At 39.3% G+C, this 23,055-nt stretch overlaps 1 protein-coding gene across 1 annotated transcript; it reads left to right on the plus strand.

The window, feature by feature from the left end:
- Nucleotides 1–2,721: 2,721 nt before the first annotated feature.
- Nucleotides 2,722–19,689, plus strand: LOC121908954 (E3 ubiquitin-protein ligase MARCHF6-like). The gene is made up of 26 exons (XM_042429289.1): nucleotides 2,722–2,957; nucleotides 4,010–4,109; nucleotides 4,452–4,525; nucleotides 4,636–4,779; nucleotides 5,507–5,579; nucleotides 5,793–5,973; nucleotides 6,674–6,914; nucleotides 7,252–7,313; nucleotides 7,762–7,794; nucleotides 7,974–8,025; nucleotides 8,687–8,745; nucleotides 8,865–8,945; nucleotides 9,189–9,257; nucleotides 9,396–9,470; nucleotides 9,691–9,825; nucleotides 9,934–10,053; nucleotides 11,588–11,688; nucleotides 11,868–12,005; nucleotides 12,225–12,420; nucleotides 12,506–12,575; nucleotides 12,668–12,849; nucleotides 12,940–13,074; nucleotides 13,449–13,538; nucleotides 13,792–13,924; nucleotides 15,475–15,610; nucleotides 15,817–19,689. The coding sequence occupies exons 1-26, from the start codon at nucleotides 2,939–2,941 to the stop codon at nucleotides 15,899–15,901; spliced, it is 2,784 nt and encodes a 927-aa protein (XP_042285223.1). The 5' UTR covers nucleotides 2,722–2,938; the 3' UTR covers nucleotides 15,902–19,689.
- Nucleotides 19,690–23,055: the final 3,366 nt, after the last annotated feature.

Genomic DNA, 23,055 nt, shown 5'->3' on the forward strand with positions numbered 1-23,055 from the left:
GTGAGTGTGTATACACAAATAACCTACCACCAGGTCTCCACTACACTTCCATCATGAAACTCCACAGTGGACCCTTGAAATCTGCAGATGTTGGGTTGCACCTGAGCTGTTCCACATGGGATACGGTTGGGCAGCTCATCGTTCATTGTGAGATGTTGGTTGAACAACATGAGATTTATATTCAGACTAATAAATAAAGGACTACAATCATGTAAATACTGTAAGCGCTTAAATTAAACAAAAGCCTAAAAGTATGAAGCATCTCTAGTGGCATGATGCACAGGAAGAAAATGCTGATAACTTTATAATTTTGCTATAGAGCCATACTAATAGTAAGGTTATAACTGTAAAGTTTGACTTAAGGCAGTGTTCAAGGACATTAAAATTAAAAAAGCTCTACCACTTCTAAACATGAATGAGCTCAACCAAGTCCTTGGTAACAAGCCCTTTATATTACAAGATACAGTGGGGGAAAAAGATGGAGAAAAGCTCAGTGAGCGCCCAAAATTAAGAGGGTTCATCATTTGGTGAGCATGATTGTGCTCAATAAATTTCACGCCAATCTGTCAACTAGATTTTGATATTTCCTTTAATGAAAATGGAAATCTCATCTCGGTCAAGCAGGCACCATAATTGTTAGAATTAATCATATATGTCTGCAAATTTCATGGTTATATGGTGCTGAGATATCTTCTTCTGTATTAACATGTTAGGCAAACAGAGGCACATACAAACCAACAAACTGACATTACCGTTCTTAGGTTAAACTATGTAACTAGGTAAAACTTTTCTGCACTTCAAAAGCTGGTTGTCCAAGCTACAGTATGCTGCAGCTTTGATAGATATAATAGTATAAAATACAGATGTGAATGTGCTTTGGCTTCAGATTATACAAACTATGATCTTTGGTTGAGGCTGTTCTCCGCCAGACCAAAGAAAACACCTTAGGGAAGGATTTTTCTGTAGAGCACTCAGTCAGTCAGTTGTTCTTATTTAGCATGAATAGTTTGCAAAATTTAAGTATGTACAATATTAGTATGCATATGGGGCATTCATGAGATGTACAAAAGCGATTGTATCCATTAAACACATTTATATAGGGAGAAGTAAATAAGTGAATGAGGGAGTGATTTCAGACACAGCCAGTCTGCAGAGAGGCAGAACTTGCCAAAAAAGTGGTAGCTTCATACAGTGTTTAGCATGCAGATATGAGAGTGCAATCAGTCTTCTCATCTAACTACCAGCAAGAAAGAAAATAAGTGTACTTCCCAAAATGTTGAACTATTCCTTTAATAAAAACCTTTCACTCATTCACTGTATCAAATGAATCCAGCGTATGTTCTGTTCCTGCAGCTATATGCGGTCATAACTGGTTTGTTTTTTAACCAAGTACATATAACCATGCATACAAAACAAAAATATCAAGTATGGAGCCAGCAAAGACATTAAAACAGTCCTATAAGAGGTGCAGTTGTGTTGGCTAATTCAAATGCATGTTTTTGAACAAGTTCATGATAATATGGTTGTTTAACATCGATAAACTGCATGCTGCATTTAATATGTGGAATTGGATGCAGTCATAATATATTTCATTCAGTATTTGTTAAAGGATAAGTTGACAATTTATTCTGTTTTAAACAGTCAGATGCCCATATAAACACTGAAAGAGGTTTTACTAGCTGTAACCATCCCTCTTGTTCATACTGGCTATTAAAAATCACCTTCAAATGTGCTTTCAATGTAAGTGATGGAGGCCAAAATCCACAGTGTCTCCACAGTAATTTTGTGCAGAAATGCATTAAAAAGTTGATCTAAAGCTTATATGAGGCTTCAACAGTCTGAGTTAGTCATATCAAGTGGATATCTGTCACATTTACAGTCTTTTTAGCATCAAATTCCCTCTTTGTGTTTCCTATGGCAGTGTTTCCCTGTTGAGCTGTGGTGGTAGTAACAAAAAAAGGGATTTTGGCACTAAAAGGACTAATTTGCATGGCTGAAGCTTCATATTAGCTTTCGATAAACTCCTTTTAATGGTTACTAACAGGTGGAATAATTATGGCAAACTTGAACTTATTTCAATGCATCTGACCGTACTATTGTTTTAAGACAGACTTGAAAAATTGCTAACCCATCCTTTATGGTACAGTATCCCTGATATGCTGATGTGATAAAATTGCTGATTTTCTGGAGTGATACTAGTGTTGTATCCTCACACATCTATGCATGAACCTGTTTTGACACGTGTGATACCTCAGCAGAGTGTTGCCACCAAGAGATCCAAATAATGAGGATGACAGACAGAGGGACTTTGGCACTAAAAAGACTGTAACATTGAAAGATATTTAGTTGATTTGACTCATTTGGACAGCTGAAGATTCATATTAGCTTCAGATAAACTTAAATACATTTTTGCACAGAAGGAGGACTGTGGATTTTGTCCCCCATCACTTACATTGTAAGTGCATTATGAAGGGATCTTCTAATGGCCATTGGTTCAATGGCTATTAACAGGAGGAACGATTATGGCAGGAAAACCCTATTTTAATTTTCATTTGGGCACCTGATTGCTGTTTTAAGACAGACTTGAAAAATTGTGAACCCCTCCTCCAAGAGTTATTTTCATATTTTTGTATACCACCACTAGACGCAGGTTAGGAGGGGATCTTCAACATGAGATTGTCAACCCGACTCATTGCGCTTTGGTGCCATCTAGTGGTGAAAGTGCGGTTACATTGAGTTCAGTCCTCAGCACTAGCTGTGGTACCATGAAGTAAAAAGGCATTTTTAAATTTCGAAACGAATGCTTATCTCATACTCAAAGATAATCGCAGTTTGAGTTAAAGACCAAATTGAAATGTTTGTTGGTAGATAGCGAGCAGGCATCGCTTACACACTGACTGAGCAGCCTGGTTACTGTGGAGCAGAGCAGTCAGTCAAGATGGACACCGCGGAAGAAGGTAGCTCACGTTAAAACTTGATTGCCCCTAATCGTTAGCGACAAATAGTGTAACCGTTGAAACTAACACTGCCTCTATCTGACTCTTTCTTATATGCTGTCAGTGGCAATTCTTCAGTTTTTTAACCTTTGACAAAGAGTCATTAGACTTTAACAAACACTTAGCGTTAGCTAGCTAACTAGCATTAGCGTACACCCGTTAGCTATCAGCTGTTATGAATATAATGAGCAACGTTAAGTGCCTGTTTTGCTATAACAAACACTACATTTAGCACAAGTGAGTGGTGGTGGTAAAACTCCTAGTGGACAGCCATTTCACATTTTATTTATATGTAACCTAACGCTAGCTAATTGTCTGGTAACAAGCTAACGTTTAATAAGTTTAATGCCACCGTTGTCATAACATCACACATGATAATTAATGTTATGTTGACACACCAGGACAGCCCTGCCACTTGACGCGGCTCGTTTACTACGTTACGCTGATTTATAACACACTAAACATTGTTAATGTAACTAATGTTATCATGTTTAACATGCTCTATAATGTAGACAGCTAATGTTACCCCAATACATTTTGTCTGAGCCATATTAATGCTGCAGAAAGGTGCTGGCTCTTGGCTTGATGGTCAGGTGGCTGCTATCTCAAATTGTGATATTCTTGTTCATATTTTGAACATATATGAACATATATGAAGTCACCAAATAATACTGTGGGTGTCCTAGCTGGTGTTATGCTTTTACATCCTGGGATAATTATAGTTATTTTTGTCATCCAGTGACACAGGTAATCCAAGGATTACAATTTGCCCTCCTGTCAGTATGACCTGTACTGCTCTGTTCACTGAAGATACATATTCATGTTATCACAAATATAGAGTGCTGATCTGCAGCAATGCATACTGGAATTAGTGACAGATCAGTGGTTTCCCATGATTCAAGCTCATGGTAAATCACTGATCCTTTGGTAAAATGGATAGAAATGCAAGTTTTCACAATATCGCAAGATGTAAATGATATGCCAAGTTATGTTATTGTGTGTCTACTGTACAGCGGACATCTGTCGGGTATGTCGGTCGGAGGGGACCCAGGACAAGCCACTCTATCACCCTTGTGTCTGCACTGGCAGCATCAAGTTTATCCATCAGGAATGGTATGTTCAATGACCAAGTTCTAATAAACCTCTAGCTTTAAGATCAATGTTAGGCTGCTTTGAAAAATTGTTTTCCAAACTAAGAACTAAGAGAGCTTTATAAATCCTGCGGGGAAGTCAGAGAAAGGTAGGAAATATGCCTAAAAGGTCACATTACAGAAATTACCCTGAATATAGTTTGTAAGTAATAACACATGCAGGAAACACAACCTTTCAGTAGCGAAGAATCGTGGAAAAGTTTGTGGGATTTTGCAGGGAGGGAGATTCTTTTATACAGAGTGATGTAAATTTTCCACCAGATGAAGACAGTAAACTCACTTAAGTGTCCTTTTCTTCTCACAGCTTGCTGCAGTGGTTGAAACACAGCAGAAAAGAATACTGTGAATTATGCAAACACAGGTTTGCGTTTACACCAAGTAAGTTTTCCAGTAAATCAAATCTACATGTGAAATATGCTTACGTTTGTTGTGAGCTCCTGTCTGTGATTAAGGTAGAACTACAGCATCTGTTCCTCTTTTCTCTCCAGTCTACTCTCCAGACATGCCATCTCGCTTACCTGTCCAGGACATCTTTGCAGGGCTGGTCACCAGTATTGGAACAGCCATCAGATACTGGTTTCACTACACACTGGTGGCCTTTGCCTGGCTAGGTGTGGTGCCTCTCACAGCATGTAAGTTACAACTTTTCATAGTAATAAGACAAAAAAAGGAGATTTTATGGGCAGAGCTGTCAGTGTGTTACACTTCATCGCATACACCGCCTAACTTCCATCAAAGTTTAGGGAAAAGTTGAGAGAAAATGAATGTTAAGCAGTAAATTTTAGAAGATCGGAAAGGTTGAACTAAATGTAATAAACTCATATAGAACCATTCAATCCAGTCTGCAGAAACAAATATACTTAAATCTTTTAAGCCACAAATCAATGCTTTTACTTAGGGAATGGAACTAAATGTTCACTATGCTTACTAACAAACAATATTGCTTGGCGACCTCTTAGACAGTTAAGGCATGCAGCATTGGGAAACATCTAAGGACATTCAATAGTTAAACTTGAGACATAGTCTGAAATTAACTTTGAGCTCATGGTTTACTAAAAAAAATTGATTTGTCACTAGTAATGTCTTCCAGTCCAAATAACTAACTTTTAAATAAAGTATCTTAATCAACGATCTTATCTCAATCAACTTCATCTGTTTTCTGTAACAGGCTCTTGTATGAAACTGTGTTAATTTCATCATTTATGCTGTAAATAAATAGGTTTTAGATCACATGAAGTGCAGTAAAATACAGATAAAGTAAAAATATGGAGCTTAGTTTTTAGTTTCAGTCGGTGAAAGAAGTGATTCTCATGATGTTGTTACTGACATCACTATCTTTTATGTTTGCTTTTCTAACAGGTCGAATCTACAAGTGTTTATTTACCGGCTCTGTGAGCTCTCTCCTTACCCTGCCATTAGATATGCTTTCAACGTGAGTATGGATCACTCTCTGGTCTTGGTTCTCTTACCCTGTTGTACTTCTATATACTGTAGGCCTATGTGTTCTCTAGTTCTCTAAATAGATCGGATTGGTGATCAAAGTGTGTTCATTCATTATAGCTCGTCGTCTTTTCTCTCCCTTTGTTCAGTTCTCTGTAGTGAAGTTTTGAAATTGTTGTAATGATGCTTCTTCTCTTCCTCACAGACAAAACCTGCTTGCCGACTGCCTCCAGGGCTGTTTTGTGGTCACTTGCACGCTGTGCGCCTTCATCAGCCTGGTGTGGCTCAGAGAACAGATAGTCCATGGTGGTGCCCCTCAGTGGTTAGAGCAGAATCAGCCTCCTCTGGTTCCTAACCAGCCTAACGGTCCTGCACCAGCTAATGAGGTGAGCATCTAGCATCTCTTTTGTAACTCTACTTAGAGCTAGACAGATAGTGGCTTACTCAAGTCTGTTGGCTTCCCTGCATATTCTACCACTAATGCACTAATGCACTCTGGCCTTGTTGGCAGAGTGACAAGTGTATATTTGTAAGAGATAAGCTATTGGAGTGTATGATTACCTAAGGCATTCATTCTTAGTTTGAAACCAGGTTTATTGTAATGTTAAACTTTTTTTTTGTTTTGTTTCATGATGTTTGGTAAAAATACCGTCTTTTTTTTCCCGATTCAGTGAGAAATAATAAATGTGGCCCAACACAGAAATGCAGGACAGAAAGTTAAGTGGGAGAAAGTTGAAACCTAACTTTGGCCAACTTTTCCTCTGAGGGGAAACTTCAGGACCGTTATCTTTTCAGACAGAGAATGTGCGAGCCAGGCCAGCACTGACATTTGTCAGAGCCAGCTTGGAAAAATGAACAAATTAACAAACCAAATGAGTAAGACTGTGTTGCAAGTGAGGCAGTTGCTGATGAGTTTTTTTTTCCCTGTGTTGTAAGTTTGATTGTCAAGCTTTCCTTATTAATTGCTGAATCAAAATATGTTTGGTTAATGAGCAAATAAGAATTTAAATAATCTCAAGTAACCAGGTCTGTGCTCTACATGAACAAAAGACTGCAATATGTCTGTTATACATCAATCTTCTACAGGGTCCAGGTGGTAACGCTGCAGTCAACGCCCAGGCTGCTGCGGACGCTGCAGCAGGCCAGAACCCTGCAGACCCTGGTCCAGACGAGCCGGCACCCGCCAACCCACATGAAGCCGGCAACCAGGGAAATGAGGCTGAACTCGATGACGATGAAGAAGATGAAGATGGGGAGGATGATGAAGAGGATGAAGATGATGAAGGCAGGGAAGAAGATGCTGCTGATGCCAATAACGGAGGGCAAGGTCAGTGAACATAAAACATTAAACAAGTTAGATACAGTTTAAAATATATATATATATATATATATATATATATATATATATATATATATATATATATATATATATATATATATATATATATATATATATATATATTTTTTTTTTTTTTTTTTTTTTTTTAGACGTTTTAAAGCGCCCACAAAAGCACTGTGTGAACTGGTGTTTTTATTCCTTTATAAAGGAATAAATAAACCATGGCGAGGAAAAACATTGTATGTGGCAAGGGAATATTTTTACTGTGCATTGTAGGCGTTCCTGACTGTTTCAGTTGTGTCTGATTCTTTTTTTTTTTTTGCAGAAGATTTGAACTGGAACGCTCTGGAGTGGGACCGTGCAGCAGAGGAACTCACCTGGGAAAGGGTGGGAATCAGTTTTTTTTTTTATTCCTCTGTCTCTGTCTTAAAGTGGTGTGATGTAGCTAGGACACGGTGCTAAAAAAGCAGATTGTAAAGAGGGAAGCAGTTAGTCGGCAGATGAATTTGGGCTAAAAGCCTCTCTTACAGGAAATATCTGTCTCGCTGAAGTGTGTTAGCACGGCATTCTGGATTCTTGCCATTCCCAGGGATGCTGTTGGTAGCAGACCTGAGTGGGATGTAATTGCAGTTGCATCAATATTATTTGTAGTAAAACTGGAAGTAAATTTATATGTATTATAAGGGATTACAGGGGTGAAAGTTCTTAAATTTTAAATTCATATAATACTTAATTCAGTACATGGTACACTTTTCCTCCTGGACAACTGTTCAGGTTCTTTTCCTGCTTTAATCCCTGGGATTATGATGATGTTGGACTGTGTTTGTGTTTCCAGATGCTGGGGCTGGATGGCTCTCTTGTTTTCTTAGTAAGTACATACACTCTCTCTGACAACACTCTCGCACATTCACACACAGTTTCAAGTGTGCCTTAATAACCTCAGTGGGATTATGTATATATGTTGATATGATGCATACATGATCTTCATCAGAACTTTATAGCCAGATATTGTGTAATATTTACCGAAGTTGTGTGTTTCTTCTGTAGGAGCATGTCTTCTGGGTGGTGTCACTCAACACACTCTTCATCCTGGTCTTTGGTAAGTTGAACCTGCTTGAGTGCTGATGTACTGTACAGAGAGTATTACCTTTTGAAAAACTATCAAGCTTTTGGTATATTGTTACATGAGGAGTTTATTTAAACATTTTTTCACTGTGGTTCAGTGACTGGAAGAGAGTCAGTATAGGATTCAATTCAAATTGGGAACCCGAAAATTCCAGGGATTTCTCGCCACAATCTGCTCCCATTTCCCTGGAAAAATACCTGCAAGAACTGGGATCTTCAGCACGTGCATGTGTAAAACATTACTAACACAACCACTTAACTGTCATAGTTATATTTCAACCTTAAAATGCTGTTATTATGGTGTTATGACTGGATCAACTTTTCAGATGCAGGTTGAGTCTCACTGATAGCTAACATGTCACTAAATGTAATGACGCTGCTAAATATCGAAGAAAAACATCAGAGAACTTGAACAAACATCAACATTTAATACATTTGCTGCAATTCTGTGGTTAAAATCAAATTTCACTCATGGCGAGAAATCCCGGGAATCCTGGGAAAAGAGTGATATATTCCTGGGAAGTAGTCACTTTAAAATTACAAGAAATTCCCTTAACTCTAAGACAGTCCTGTGTACTTTCTCATATGTTCTGCTACATTATCTATTCTAACCTAACCTCTGTATTTCCTCCTAGCTTTTTGCCCCTATCACATCGGCCATTTCTCAGTGGTTGGACTGGGCTTTGAGGAATATGTGAGTGCACAGTAACACATGAGGGAGACACTTGTACAGTCTGAATTCCTCACTAGCATTTGGATCTGTCTTGCATTGATGTAGTTTATTTGATTATAAAATGTTATTTCTGGTTGCAGGTCAGAGCTTCACACTTTGACGGTCTCATCACCACCATACTGGGGTACATCCTGCTGGCCGGAGCTCTCATAGTCTGCCATGTATCCTTTACAATGAACAAATAAGCCAGTGTGTATGAACTGAGTGTTTGCAAGATGTTCTATTAGCTTGTAAATAAATGGCACTTTTATGACATGTTTCTAAACCTTGTTGTGTTAGTCCTCTAGTCAGGAATCAAGAAGAAACAGGTGAAGGACCCATTCTTTGATACATAAACTACTGACTGAAGACTGCAGGTTGTTCATGTCACGTTTTGTGTTAGTCCTTAACTGTGCCTCTTTCAGGCTTTGGCTTCGTTAGTGAAGTTCCAGCGCTCCAGACGCCTCCTGGGTGTCTGCTACATTGTTGTCAAGGTAACCAGAGAAGAGTATTTTGTTCATTTCAAACTAGCAAAGCTTTCAGTCAAAACAGCAATCATGAAAACGATGATTACAGTAAAAAAAAAAAAAAAAAACGAAACTAAATTACGTTTGTATTTTTATTTGTCGCAGGTGTCCTTGCTGGTTGTCATGGAGATAGGCTTGTTCCCACTGATTTGTGGTTGGTGGCTCGACATTTGCTCACTGGTAAGACAATCATGCCGAGTAAACACTGTAATTGATACTGTTGATACAGTCACACACCGTCCCTTTAATGACTGACAAAGCAGATTGAATGCAATCATGATGCAGTGTGTACACATGTAATCAAGATACTTGATGAAGGACCAGTGCCTAAAATTGATTGTGTTTTTGTTTGTTTTTATTGAAAACACAGACAATAAATCATGTCCTTTGTTGATTGCAGGAGATGTTTGATGCCACTCTGAAAGACAGGGAGCAGAGTTTTGACTCGGCCCCCGGAACCACCATGTTCCTCCACTGGCTGGTCGGCATGGTCTACGTCTTCTACTTCGCCTCCTTCATCCTTCTGCTCAGGGAGGTAAATGGGGAACTTCAGCTTTTCACAGTCATGTACTCACAAACCATCCATCATAATATAAGATATTTAAATTCTTAAGCTTGTGCATGTGTTTCTCTTTGTGTTCAGGTGCTCCGGCCCGGTGTGCTCTGGTTCCTGAGGAACCTGAATGATCCAGACTTCAACCCAGTCCAAGAGATGATCCACCTTCCCATCTACAGACACCTCCGGAGGTTTATACTCTCTGTGGTCAGTCATGCATCCTCCCGCTGTATCACTCCCAACCTTAAACTGCACTGATATAACAGCACTCAGATTTCTGTTGACTTTGATGCAACATACATAGAAATATATTGCTGTCATATCAAGTTGAGTACATTATGTAGAGTTTAAGTGAAAAGAATTGTTATAAAGCATAGCGAAAGTGCAAAAATGGCGCATGGATCATAAAAACAATACATATAAGTATATCATATGTACATGTAAATTGAACAAGCATTTTTTTCTCATTTACCTGCAGTACAGTGGTATCTAACCATACAGATAGCTTCTTTATTTGCCCAGGTTCTCAGATGTCTGCCTCCATCTCAATACAATGAAGATGAATGGAATTTCATCTGTGATGCTCGCAGCATTCAACAGCATAGTTTCTTTCCAGAAACAGTACTCCTGGTTATTCTTGATGAATCACAACCCTCAGTGTGAACAGTGTTTACTTGAACTAGTTTCTACCAAAGAAATAGTCCCTATAAAAACTGTTCACAGATAGGACTGTGGATTATCTGAGGAGGATATTGTTTCTGGAAAGAGCTGCTTTTGGGATTTAGAAAAAAAAAAAAAAAAAAATTTCACTGAACACCTCAAGTGAAATGCCACTCACCTCCATCAGACATTAGATTTGGACATCAGAGACAGTAATCTCGAAACCTCAACGAATAAAACCAGAACTATCTGCAAGGCTAGATACTAGTTGGTGTGTATGTAAATGCACAATCCATGATCCGATACACAGATGTTACAGATAAAATTGTCACAATATGGCACGCTGCAATTCAAAGCTAATTCAATATGATTCAGCTCAAGAAATTTTACTAAAACAAATAAGTTAATCCCTCACTTTTGATTTCAAATACTGATTCAGAAATACATTAGAGAATGATGTCTTCTGCCACACTAAGAGTAGTAAACATGGGCAGTGGAGAGCTTTTTAGCCAGTCCCTAAGGAGGATGTTTTTTTTCCCCTTAAAAGCTACTGACTGGATATTGTTGGCCTCAGTCAGAGTCATCAATTTGAATTTGGTGTTTTCAGTAACACTGTATGGGTGCATGTCCCTGTAAATAAAACAACACATAGCTTCATTAAAAGGGTTAGCTGCTGTGAGAATGTTAGGAATGGTTTGAAGCAGGTATGTGATAGTGGAACAACATGTGTGGGTCACACACATTGAGACACATACACACACATGCTAGAGGCACAAGAGTGAAGAGAGAAAGTAACTAGGAGAGATTGGTTTTTGAAAGAATTGGAAGAATCTCTTACTCATATATCAGTTCGCTTCCTAGTGAGGAAATGGTTCTTCATGTTCCCCTGTAATTTGGGTGAACTGATACAGTAAAAAATGTTAAAAAGGATGGTGAACTTTATTACTAGATTATTACTGCAGCTGAATTTACCACACATGCTTTTCAGCAGCACAATGTCTGATATTATAGGGACATTTTACATGTCTACTAACAATCGTTGGTTGTGGTTGTTTGTGTGTGTGTTTGTGTGTATTTCTAGGTGGTGTTTGGTTCCATAGTTCTGCTGATGCTTTGGCTTCCTATCAGGATCATTAAAGTGCTCTTCCCAAACTTCCTTCCCTACAATGTCATGCTTTACAGGTACACATGACAACACTTGATTATCACTGAACATTCAATATCTGGAAGTTAAAGGTGTCTGTTCTCTCTGCTGACAACCAAAATAGGATCCCAAAAGAGAAAATGAGCTGCCATCTCCGGTTACGTGTATATTATGAAGTGAAAGTGAATAGATTTTGGTTTATGTCTTGTCTCTGCAGCGACGCTCCGGTTAGCGAGCTGTCGTTGGAGCTGCTGTTACTGCAGGTTGTCCTGCCGGCGTTGCTGGAGCAGGGTCACACTCGCCAGTGGCTCAAACGTCTCGTCCACGCCTGGACATTCACCGCCGGATACATGCTGTAGGCTGGACACACACACACACACACACACACACTGTGTACAACATATAGTGTTAATAAACCTAAAGGAAAGATAATTGTTGGAAAAGTGCAGACCACAGTGTTCATGTGACATGACTGTAAAGCTGTCAAATGAAACCTGATAGCTTGCTGTGTCTATCTTTTGATCACCATGTTGCTTCACATTCATAGTGATAAGAAAAATTAATTGCCTCACAGTGATCTCCACTCCTACCTGCTGGGGGAACATGAAGATGATGACAACCAACCAAACAATAACCCTCCCGGTCGCCATAACAACAACAGGATCCCCGGCCTAGGGGAGGGGCTTCACGCCGCCCATCAGGCCATCTTGCAGCAGGGCGGCCCTGTAGGTTTCCAGCCGTACCACCGGCCCATCAACTTTCCCCTCAAGGTGACTGACAGCTTCACAGTTGGTCATATCAGTCACTGTCGAGGTAGACGTTTCATGTTATTTTGTGCTGTTTCTGCTCGTCCAGATCGTTCTGCTGGTCGTTTTCATGTGTGTGACGCTGCTGCTGGCTAGTCTGATCTGCCTCACGCTGCCCGGTAAGTTGTAGCTACAAGGAGGCGTTTCTTTCCATATTATTTTTCCTCTTCTCCATCTCTATTTACCGTCTCTCCTCTTCCTCTCCTCTCAGTGTGCGTGGGCCGCTGGCTGATGTCGTTCTGGATGGGCAGCGCCATGGTTCATGAGCTGTACACAGCAGCCAGCGGTCTGTACGTCTGCTGGCTGTCCATCCGAGCCGCCACCGTGCTGCTGTCCTGGATGCCACAGGGACGGATGGTCATCATGATCAAAGCTCAGGAGTGGACACTCATGGTAATGTCTGTCTAGTCCTCCCAGTCAATAGCAAATATGTTCATGTGTGGTGAAGTATGTTAATGTGTGTTAATGTTTTGGTGAGAACAGATCCTGAAGACCATAGTGGTTGCTATGCTGTTAGCTGGGGTGATTCCTCTGCTGTTGGGTCTGCTGTTTGAGCTGGTCATCGTTGCTCCTCTCAGAGTCCCACTGGACCAGACACCTCTCTTCTACCCCTGGCAGGTAGGACCATGCGGTTTGTTGTGTGTGTGTTAATCTGAGGGATGAAGTCTTTCACACAACTTCATTGTGTTCATCAGAGAAATAGTGGATTATTTATGGTTAAAGTAGCGAAAAATATCAGATCTCTACTTATTCTGTGATCACATATTTCCACTCTTTGACCATTTTATTTCTCTTGTTAAGGTCACTTGTGTTTAGACGACGTAGTTTTGGTACTTTTATCGAAACAGATTTTACAGGCACTTGACTGTGATACTGAGCAAAAACTAAAATGTTGAGATGACCTTTATTGTGTCTTGGTTGTAAAATGGTTGTTGCTGTGTGTGTGTGTGTGTGTGTGTGTGTGTGTGTGTGTGTGTGTGTGTGTGTGTCAGGACTGGGCCCTGGGCGTGCTCCATGCTAAAATCATTGCTGCCATCACACTGATGGGTCCTCAGTGGTGGCTCAAAACAGTCATCGAGCAGGTCAGTCATGATTAATTCACATACACTGTAAAGACTAAACGTGTGAGTAGATGTCTTTATATGATTCTAAAATTAAACACGTTGTCCTCTTTGTATTTGAAGACTGTTTAAACAGCAACACTCTTTAAAACATGCATATAAAGGTATATTCTCAGGTCATCTTTAAAGATAATAAGAAGCTGAATTGGCATTGAAAAGAGCCTGCCTGTATCTTCTCTCTCTCTCTCTCTCTCTCTCTGTCTCTCTGCTGTAGGTGTATGCTAACGGTATCCGAAACATCGACCTCCATTTCATTATTCGAAGGCTGGCTGCTCCAGTCATCTGCGTCCTGCTGCTGTCTCTCTGTGTGCCCTACACCATCTCTAAAGGCATAACGCCCCTGCTGGGTGAGTCTCTATGTATGGTCATGTATCTGGGTCGTGTGTGAGGATGAGAAGCCTCAGTAATGAGAGCAGCTAGAGTTTCAGTATCAGTGGAGTCTCTTCGACTACACAGACAGAACCTCACTAATTTGGACCCAGGGCTCATTTGAGAAGTGTTTTTTTTTTTTTTTCTTTATGCAAAGCCTACCAAAGGAACCAATTTAACTGTAAACAAGTGTTTTTGATGTTGACAACCCTTACATTTAAACAACTAGTTAACGCCTTTTCCCAGCCCTTGTTGTAATGAGGATTTTATTTTATTGTACAATCTAAGATGCAGTCGGTTCTCTACTGTCTCATTAAACAGAGTCCTGCTGTCTCCCTCTACTCTATTCCATCAGTTTCTAGAGACAAGACATCACACGCAGGGTTCAATGTAACATTCTTTCCCCACTGGCCCACTTAGCCAGTAGATCAGTGTTTTACTGGCCCCTGGCTCAGCAGCCAAAAAATGAAAAAATAACTTTCTTTTTTTTTTCATAATTTTGGTGATTTATTATACATAATATGTACAACAATGAAGTTCCCTTTAGATTTTGCTTGTTTACTTTTAGTCATGGACATGTAATGTTGATATATTACACAAATATGTAAAATATAAAATGAGGCAAATATTGGATCAGCAAATGAATTGTAGGTTTCTCCATATTTTGTGGAAAGCCAGAGAGTATGGAATGCATAGATAGAAGAGAAAAGAATTTATGATCATATTTCAGCGAGTGTGGATGACCTTGATAATAAACTCAATTAAACAAATTAACATCAACAGTTAAATTCACGCTGATCTTTAGAAATGTACTAACAGAGAACAGTGAGAGAAAGAACATGATGGCATTTGTTTGTGTTCACTCTGGTTAAATCTCAGGTTAGTTACTTCAGGTTTAAACCTGTATTAACCACAGTTAAACAAACAGAGATGAAGGCTACACCTCAATAATGTCATAAACACTTCTGATGATCTGCATCAAGCATTTCGTTGGTTTTAATTAAACTCTATATGTTGTATATGTTTATAGATGTTGGTGATTAACAGTTAAACAGAGAGTTGTGAGTCTCCTGCAGAGGCTGCTGCTGTCAAAGTCACACAGAGGACATGTGTATAACTACACAGTGAGGATGCTAAGCGGCTAGCGAGTTAGCCAGCAAACTGTACAAAACATACCACAGTTGTTGTTTTCCACCCAGGAGTATTGTTGCTTCCACGAAAGTAGAAAGCCCCTCTTTCTTTTCATAGTCTCATAAGTTTCTTTTGCTGACTTTTGCTGACCCATCAGATTCACATGTAAGAGGCTAGCAAGCTAAGAGTGCAGCCTTCCCCGTGTGCGTTTCAGTGAATTACGATGCATTTCATCAGTCACGCGTCTTGAAAACGATGACATCTCACGTCACAGCCGTTGGGCCATGGGTTATGTTGAACCATACATGCATGTTTGTTAAGAGGAGATTCTGCTGCAGTGTTCATCCTGTCTTCTCTTTCTTTTCCCTTCACCTTCCCCCTCTGCCTCTCTTTGCAGGTGTACAACCAGAGATGCAGACTCTAGTGGACAGGAGGATCTACCCGTTCCTTCTGATGGTGGTCATACTGCTGGCCATTCTGTCCTTCCAGATCCGACAGTTCAAACGCCTTTACGAGCACATCAAGAACGACAAGTCAGTAGAACACAAAAACCTTGAAAGTGTGTTTTAGAGAATTTTAATCAGCAGGCAGGCTGACAAGAACAGACAGAGGTCTTTACCCATCTGATAAAACAACATCAAAGCCGATGCATGGAGGAGAATAAAGAGCGATCTTACAATGTGAATTTTCCATTTTAAAAATCATTTCTAAAGAAGTGTCTTTCCTGTCTGTCCTCCAGATACCTGGTGGGACAGCGACTGGTGAACTACGAACGTAAAACAGGCAGGAGCACGTCGACCTCCTCCTACAGCACCTCCTCGTAGACCCGACGCTGCTGTACGATCAGTGGAGCTGACTCGCTCTGCCCAGCGCCGGGAGCTAACGTCAACTCCTGCGGTGAAACGTCTTTATTTTGTTTCCTCCCTGCTTGGCTGTCTAATGTCAACTTCAAACACAACCTGTAAAACGTTTGACCGCAACTGAATCTTATACTCACCAACATGAACCACAATCACGGGTTGTGAGACAAAGACCGGGACAAATATGTTGAAAAGAGAGGACGAAACTAAAGCCTGACAGAAAATTAGATTTGCTAAAGGTCGATAAACCCACCTGCAAAAACTGAAACTTAAGCAGAACCACAAAGTTGTCCATCCTGTTAAATGTGTGATTTTTTTTTTTCTGTCGTCAACTCAGCTGACATTTTCAGTTAGATTTGCATTATTTTAAAAAAAGGTTTGAGTTGAAGATGGAACAGCTGAGCATAGCTTTTTACCTCAGATTGTGCTTCCCTTTTGAATGTGTGTTGTGAAATGTTGTCTAGGTCACACTGGGTATCTCTTAATGGGACGTTTGTGACATTTCAGAGCTGTGAAGGAGATATTCTCTGTGGTTCTGTTGCTGATGTAGATTCGTCTCAAATGACATCCTTCGTCAAAATGAGGTTGTCAGTAATAAGGAGGGAAATACATAATGTAGCAATGTGATTGTATTTTTATTTTTTATTTTAGATGTTTTTATTAGATGTGTTTCATTGATTTTTTTTTTTTTTTTTTTTTAGTGTTACATTTCTGGAGTGAGCTGTTAGATAGTCCAGTGAGGACTCGTTTGAACTAAAGAAAAAGAAAGAAACAAAGGAGAAAAATGACATTTTAGACAATCTGGACACACCACAAGACATGTTCTAATTTGTTCTCCTGTCAATTTTAAAAACAGCTCCGGCTCTGTCGTACCTTCCTGTACTCCTGGTTTGTCACAGACGTCTTAGACGAGGCAAATCCACCTTCAGGAGAGGTTGAAAAACGTTACACATTGGAGCGCACCACACAGGAAGTGAGGTTTCAACTAAGAACATTTAAACTGGAAAAATGTCTCAGAACATTTCAGAATGTGCATCCGTTGATTTTTTATTATAGAAATTTCTATTCTAAAAGGAAAGACTGATCCTCTGTGGCTTGTAGTGCTGCTGATCAGCTGTTCAGACACCTGTCTGAGTTCTAACAGCTAAAAACAAAGACGAGTAAATTATTCTGAGAGGTGTTAAAAACAATCACCAGCTTTTACAGCTAGCAAACTGAAATGAACCAATCTCAGTTAGAGCAGTAACAGAGTAAAACTATTCGGTAAATGCAGTTTTACTCAGGAATTTGGTCTGCAGAGCTGCCATGTTTACCTTTACATTTCCCAGCTTATAAAAACTCAAAAGGTTTTTATTTTTTTCTCCACTGTGACGTCGCTCTGATTAATTATGCAACCAGTCACTGTCACCTGCCGAGCTGAATCATCTCATAATCAGTTTAGTTTCTGTATGACCTTCCTAGTGAGATATAGCTCTTCTGCTCCAGTTCCCTGAAGGTTGACGTTATATTTCATCAAATTTTCTTCTAACATTAGTGTTATTTAAGTTAGACGACGCAGCACGCCTCCGCTGTAACACTGCTCTGATGTTTACCAGCCTGAAAGAAGTAAAAGGAAAATCTGATAACGAAGCGGCCGATCTTTAGCGGATTATATGATTCTGACAGCTAAATGCCAACTGAAGAACAGTTAGCCATCTGTTGAAGAACAGGCAGCTGGCCGTGGAAAAAAAACAAATAAAATAAAAAAAATCCCATCTTTTCAAAATCATGTTTTATTTTGAAAAAGCCACTGCTAAATATTTAAATAAGTGCACTTGAAAATAGACCTGAATCCCACTGCATGTGTGCTGACTCAACATGTAGTTTCTGTGTAAAATGTCTACACAGAAAGCATCTTTACCCCCTTTGCAAGTTAATTAGCACCTAATCTAATAAACCTAATAAACTAATCTTGTACCTGTTATGTGCTGAAGCATGAACTGACACAAGTCTTCATAAACACTAAATGTTTCTTCACATGATTTCACTAAAGGAACTCATGTTGCAACACCAGTACAGTTTCCACACAGTGCGGTAATGCAGGCGTGTATGAATTTCACGGTATTTCAGCAGTTTGGTTTCTCTCCAGTGTGGATACACTGGTGAATCTTGTAAACGCTTAAGACTCCTGTGCGAGTTCATGTCTAACTGGAAAGGATTTGCGGTTCAGTAGGAGGATCATCAGTTGAAGAGAGGGACTCGTGAAGGTGAAAGGGTCTTGTCGTGTTGAAGAGGTACTGAGTAGAAAGTGCGGGAAAAGTCTCTGCTCCTGAATCTAACACGATTCTCTTTCTTTGATCGTTGACTGCCTGACGTCTGACTCCACCTGGGAGCTGATTAGGTTGCTGCACCCTGAGTCTCTCTCACTTTGATCTGCTTCCCTATTTTTTTGAGGGGTGAGTCAGTTTTGGCTAATGTTTTAACTCTCACAGATTCAGGATCAACGGGTTCCTCTATGGATGAGAAGTCACAGGGAGGCAGAAGAAACTCTCATTTCTCCTTCTTCATTCTCAAACCTATATCAGCATTAATCCAAAATTCTTATGTAACTTCAGGCTCTAGTGTGAAGAGCAATGAGCCGTCATTGCTCATTGTGGCGTTAGAGGGGAGTGAGGTGCGTTGTTGGATATGGTACCTCCTGCTGCTCCATTAAGCTGAGAGCTGGACTGTAGTCTGTTAATGTCGTCTCTTCATCTCCTTCACCTTGTCTAATATTCTTATGGTTATTATTTAAATATCACTAAAAAAGGATCACGTTGTAAAAGAAAGGGTAGTTAGGAGAGAAATCAGGCTGGTTCTCAGTGGCTCGTTGAATAGAGTCGACACTTCGTGAAGAAGAACGGTGCAAGCTAAATCTTTATCTACACCAACAGTTTTTGTTGCATTTATAAACTCAGAACAGATGTGCATGAAATGAGTCTGTACCTGGGCAGCAAAAATATAATGAATAGAAACGCAAGGCCACGCGTAAATAATCTCTGCAAAATATCTTTTTGTTTTTTTAATAAACTTTGGTCCACAGGTTTACAATTTAAAGGAATAGTTCCTCAATTTTGGAAAAATACGCTCATCCACTTTCTTGCCAAGGGCTGGATGAGGAGATCAGAGCTACAGACAGAGCCTAGCTCTCACTGTAGGTGAAAAAATACCAACACCTCTAAAGCTCACTAATGAACAAACAGATCTTGTTTTGTTAAATGCGTGCAGAAAAAGATTTGTAATAAGAGCAATTATGGTTTTTATGGGGGGTTATGCATCAGAACTATATCTTGGCTGGATGCAGTGACTTCCTGGAGGTTGTCTGGCAACCTCACAGTGACAGTGTGCAGACATGTGAATGGTATTGATCTACTCATCTAAGTTTCTGCAAGAAAGTGAATAAGCACATTTCTCTAAATGGCAAACTGTTCCTTTAAGGTTCCAAACATTTCAGTTTCTACAACTACTTGTACTCCCAAAACGGTCTTTGCATGTGGATGTAAAATCAGTATCCAAGTGTTGTTCTCCCAATGTCTCACATGTGTGACCATTTTCTCTAAGATTCAAAACTGTCTGAAGTCATATTCTTAGAACCAACACTGAACCAAACCATTACAAATAAATTAAAGATTAAAATCTTGTTTAGGTTCTCTGAACTGCAAGAATTTGAAACTTGGGTGTTTCAGTCACTCAGAAACTAAAAGATGTTTAATGATCCCTGTAGTAGTAAGCTTTTTTTATTTTAAAACTATTTTTCCTGCTGCCAATATGAATCAAATCAAATTTTCTAAATGGTTTTTGCTACTAAAATCCTGATGAAGATGTTTTAGGTTCCTCTCCTTTTTTTGACAATGAAGGTCGAGTGGAAAAGAGGGTTTTTTTTTTGTTTGTTTTGTTTTGGGTTTTTTTCATGCAAATGTTTTAATCTGTTGCACTTTATACCACAGTTAGTTTGCAATCATTTCAGAATCCACTGTAGCACAGTCAGCATAGCAGGGTTTGTGTGTTTTTTTTTATTTTCTCCCCACTGTGACTGAATCATGTCAGTATTTCACTGTGGTGACTCTGCACAATGGATTTTACTTAAAAAGATTAATTTAAAGGACCAGTGTCTCAGATTTAGTGGCATCTAGTGGTGGGGTTGCAGATTGCAACCAACTGAATACTCCTCCCCTCCCCCTCCCCTTCCAAGCATGTAGGAGAACAAACAGTGGCTGTGAAACTCACGAAAAATGTGATAGGTCCTCTCTAGAGCCAGTGTTTGGTTTATCTGTTCTGAGCTACTGTAGAAACATGGCGGTCCAGCATGGTGATGTCTGTGGAGAAGAACCTGCTCCCTATGTAGATATAAAGGGCTCATTCTAAGTTAACGAAAATACAATGATTCTTATTTCCAGGTGATTATACACTAATTAAAACATATTTATGAGTATTATATTCCATTTCTGTCAAGTCCGTTCTGCTAGATGCCACTAAATTCTACACACTGCACCTTTAAGTTTTGCATCTGTTTTGACACTGCATTCTTGATAGAAGTGTTTTATTAGTAGTTTGGTAGATATAAACTGCTTTTCTATTGACATGGATTGTGATTTACATTAACTTTAGTGCTGACAGCTGTAGTGCTGCTGTGTGGAATGCTCACATGCTATGTATGATGCTATTTAAGTGACCTTTTAGTATCTCCTTGAACTGAGCTGGACACTTCAAATTTTGATCTTGAATTTCGATTTCTATAAGCAAATGATTTCTATTTTTATATGTGAAAACAAGGCAGTGGCATGTACTGTAACATAAGACACTTATTGTTGGTTCAGTGACATGAAACAATAATAAATAGTTGTAACAATTTCTTTGAGTGCAGTTTCTTTGTTCACATTGCAGACAATGTGCCAAACTTATGATGTTTGAATGTTTCTGGCTAAGAGCAGTGTTTCCCAACCTTGGTGTTGTGATGCCCTTTGAGAGGAAGTTGCAAGATAAATCTCAGGAGTGGCAACATGATAAGCAAGAAAGGAAAGGAGAAAAAATAAATGTGTGCAACAGAAATGTATGGGTTTTTATTTGAGACTTACAACCTGTGATGAGCACCGTAAAGAGCCAAAAACTTTAGGAACCACTGGCTCACAGGATTATAGTCTGTGCATTTCAAACTAAATGAAATTGCCTTGTTGGTGTCTTTTATGTCTGAAATGACCTTGTTTTTGTTCATTCTTGAAGGAATGTAACTTGTGTGATGATTTTCTCTTTTACACAGGTGATGTCCACTGAAGGGCTCCATATGTTTGAACACTTTTGTCTGAGAAGCATTCAAACAATGTATATACTTGCTTGCTAGGCTTAAGTCATAACCAAGCCCAGGATCATGTGATGCACACTGGCCAAAAAAATACTTTTTCCCCATACACAATCATTCCAAAACCAACAGCTGTGAAACATCAAATACAATAATTTGAAATTTGAATTTGATCTGTTAGGTGTAATAACATTTGAAGCCTCAAAGAGCCACATTAATACATTACTACATGCTATTCATGTGTGTGTGGAGTCAGCAGAAAGTGTGCAAACTGCTTTTAAGCTTAGCTGGAAAATGACTAGTGCACATGCTCTATGGCGGTGGTTCTCAAACGTTTTCATATCAAGAACTCCTAAACTGACTCAAATTAGACCCAATCAAGGACCCCAGACCCCATTTCGAGAACCACTGCTCTATGGGATCAAACACACAGAAGCCACACAAAGCCTTAAAAACATTTTGGTGTTAAGCATCCAGTGAGCAACTTTCTCTGGAGTGAATAGGATGCCATCTTGGTATACGCTATCCAGATATCCTCATACATTCATGTTATGATGAGCTAATATGTTTGCCAGCCAGCGTAATGATCAGTGAATGTAAAGGGATCAGAATGCTTTTGCAGAAAGTGCTTGTCAGATGGTGGAAATGTTACTTTGTTTAGCTTGTCGTCCTATTTTTGTTTATCTTTATCCACAGTTCAGACAACCTAGAATCAACCATCCAGACTTGGATGGATGCAAAGTGGATTTTTTGTTATTTTGGGAGAAACTTCACGCATTTGACATTCAGCTTCTAGTTTGATGATGAGAAATCTTTTCACTTTTATTGGACTTAATCAAAAACATAAAAGATAGCAATCATTCAATGTTAAAATGTCATAATTAAAGAAAATGATACAAAACAGTCTGGCTCTGATTTGGATAATGTCTGGTACTGCTGGAAGCACATCCAGCTTTAGGAAACAGGGTTATTTCTGCTGAATCCAATTACCTCTCAGCTAATGCACAGTCTTAACAGTAGTGGAAGCCAAGCACAGATTAGGAGCGTATGCAACTCAAACAAGATTTCTGCTGTCAAATTAAATCTGATTTATCCAACCTGTGCCTCGTTTTTCGCAGGCACAATGGGATCAACTTTTTCATAGCGATCTAAATCATGGAGTAAGTGTGTGTGATTCGTCCCTACTTGAGGAACTCTGAAGAGATTAGTGCCGTGTCACAAAGAGTTTGAGTTTTTTTTTTCCATTGTAAAACCGGCCTTCTGGCAAAAAAAAAACAAGTGTATAATCTATACTATATCTTCTCTGGCACAGATTACTACTTTGCACAAGAAATTTCAGACCCGAATCAAAGAGAATAGACAATTATTTTACCTCCTTAAAAGCAGCAGTTCAGGGCAGTGTATTACACAGAATGGTGTAATGTGTTTCAGCAAAAGCAGGATTTAACAGCCAGATTAGTATTTCTATGCTTGAAAACATGTTGGCTCAGTGTGAACCGTTTCCTCATTTGGCAAACGTTACCTGTCGAAGGCAGTCGGCACAAAACACTAGAAATTCATTCCAAAACTGTCACAGATGCTCAGGTCATGACCATGTGAACTAGATTGATTTATGAGCCAACTGGCTCACATTTTGTGTAAAAGCAAACTTGGGTGTATGAAAGCCAGGAACAGCCAGAGTAATTTGAATTTTACAAGCAACTGAATGTCTACATGTTTAATCTAACCACTACTGAATACTTGATGTTGAAATTTTAATAGCAACTGAATTAAAGCATTCAAATATTTAACTTTGAAAACCATC

This window comes from Thunnus maccoyii, chromosome 12, assembly GCF_910596095.1.
Source record: "Thunnus maccoyii chromosome 12, fThuMac1.1, whole genome shotgun sequence".
Taxonomy (NCBI): domain Eukaryota; kingdom Metazoa; phylum Chordata; class Actinopteri; order Scombriformes; family Scombridae; genus Thunnus; species Thunnus maccoyii.

What these genes read in the sequence shown, in the direction of transcription:
- LOC121908954 (XM_042429289.1), top strand. An exon ending in CTCTCTTCTACCCCTGGCAG is followed by an intron (nt 13,075 to 13,448) that starts GTAGGACCATGC and finishes TGTGTGTGTCAG; the next exon opens with GACTGGGCCCTGGGCGTGCT. An exon ending in AGGCATAACGCCCCTGCTGG is followed by an intron (nt 13,925 to 15,474) that starts GTGAGTCTCTAT and finishes CTCTCTTTGCAG; the next exon opens with GTGTACAACCAGAGATGCAG.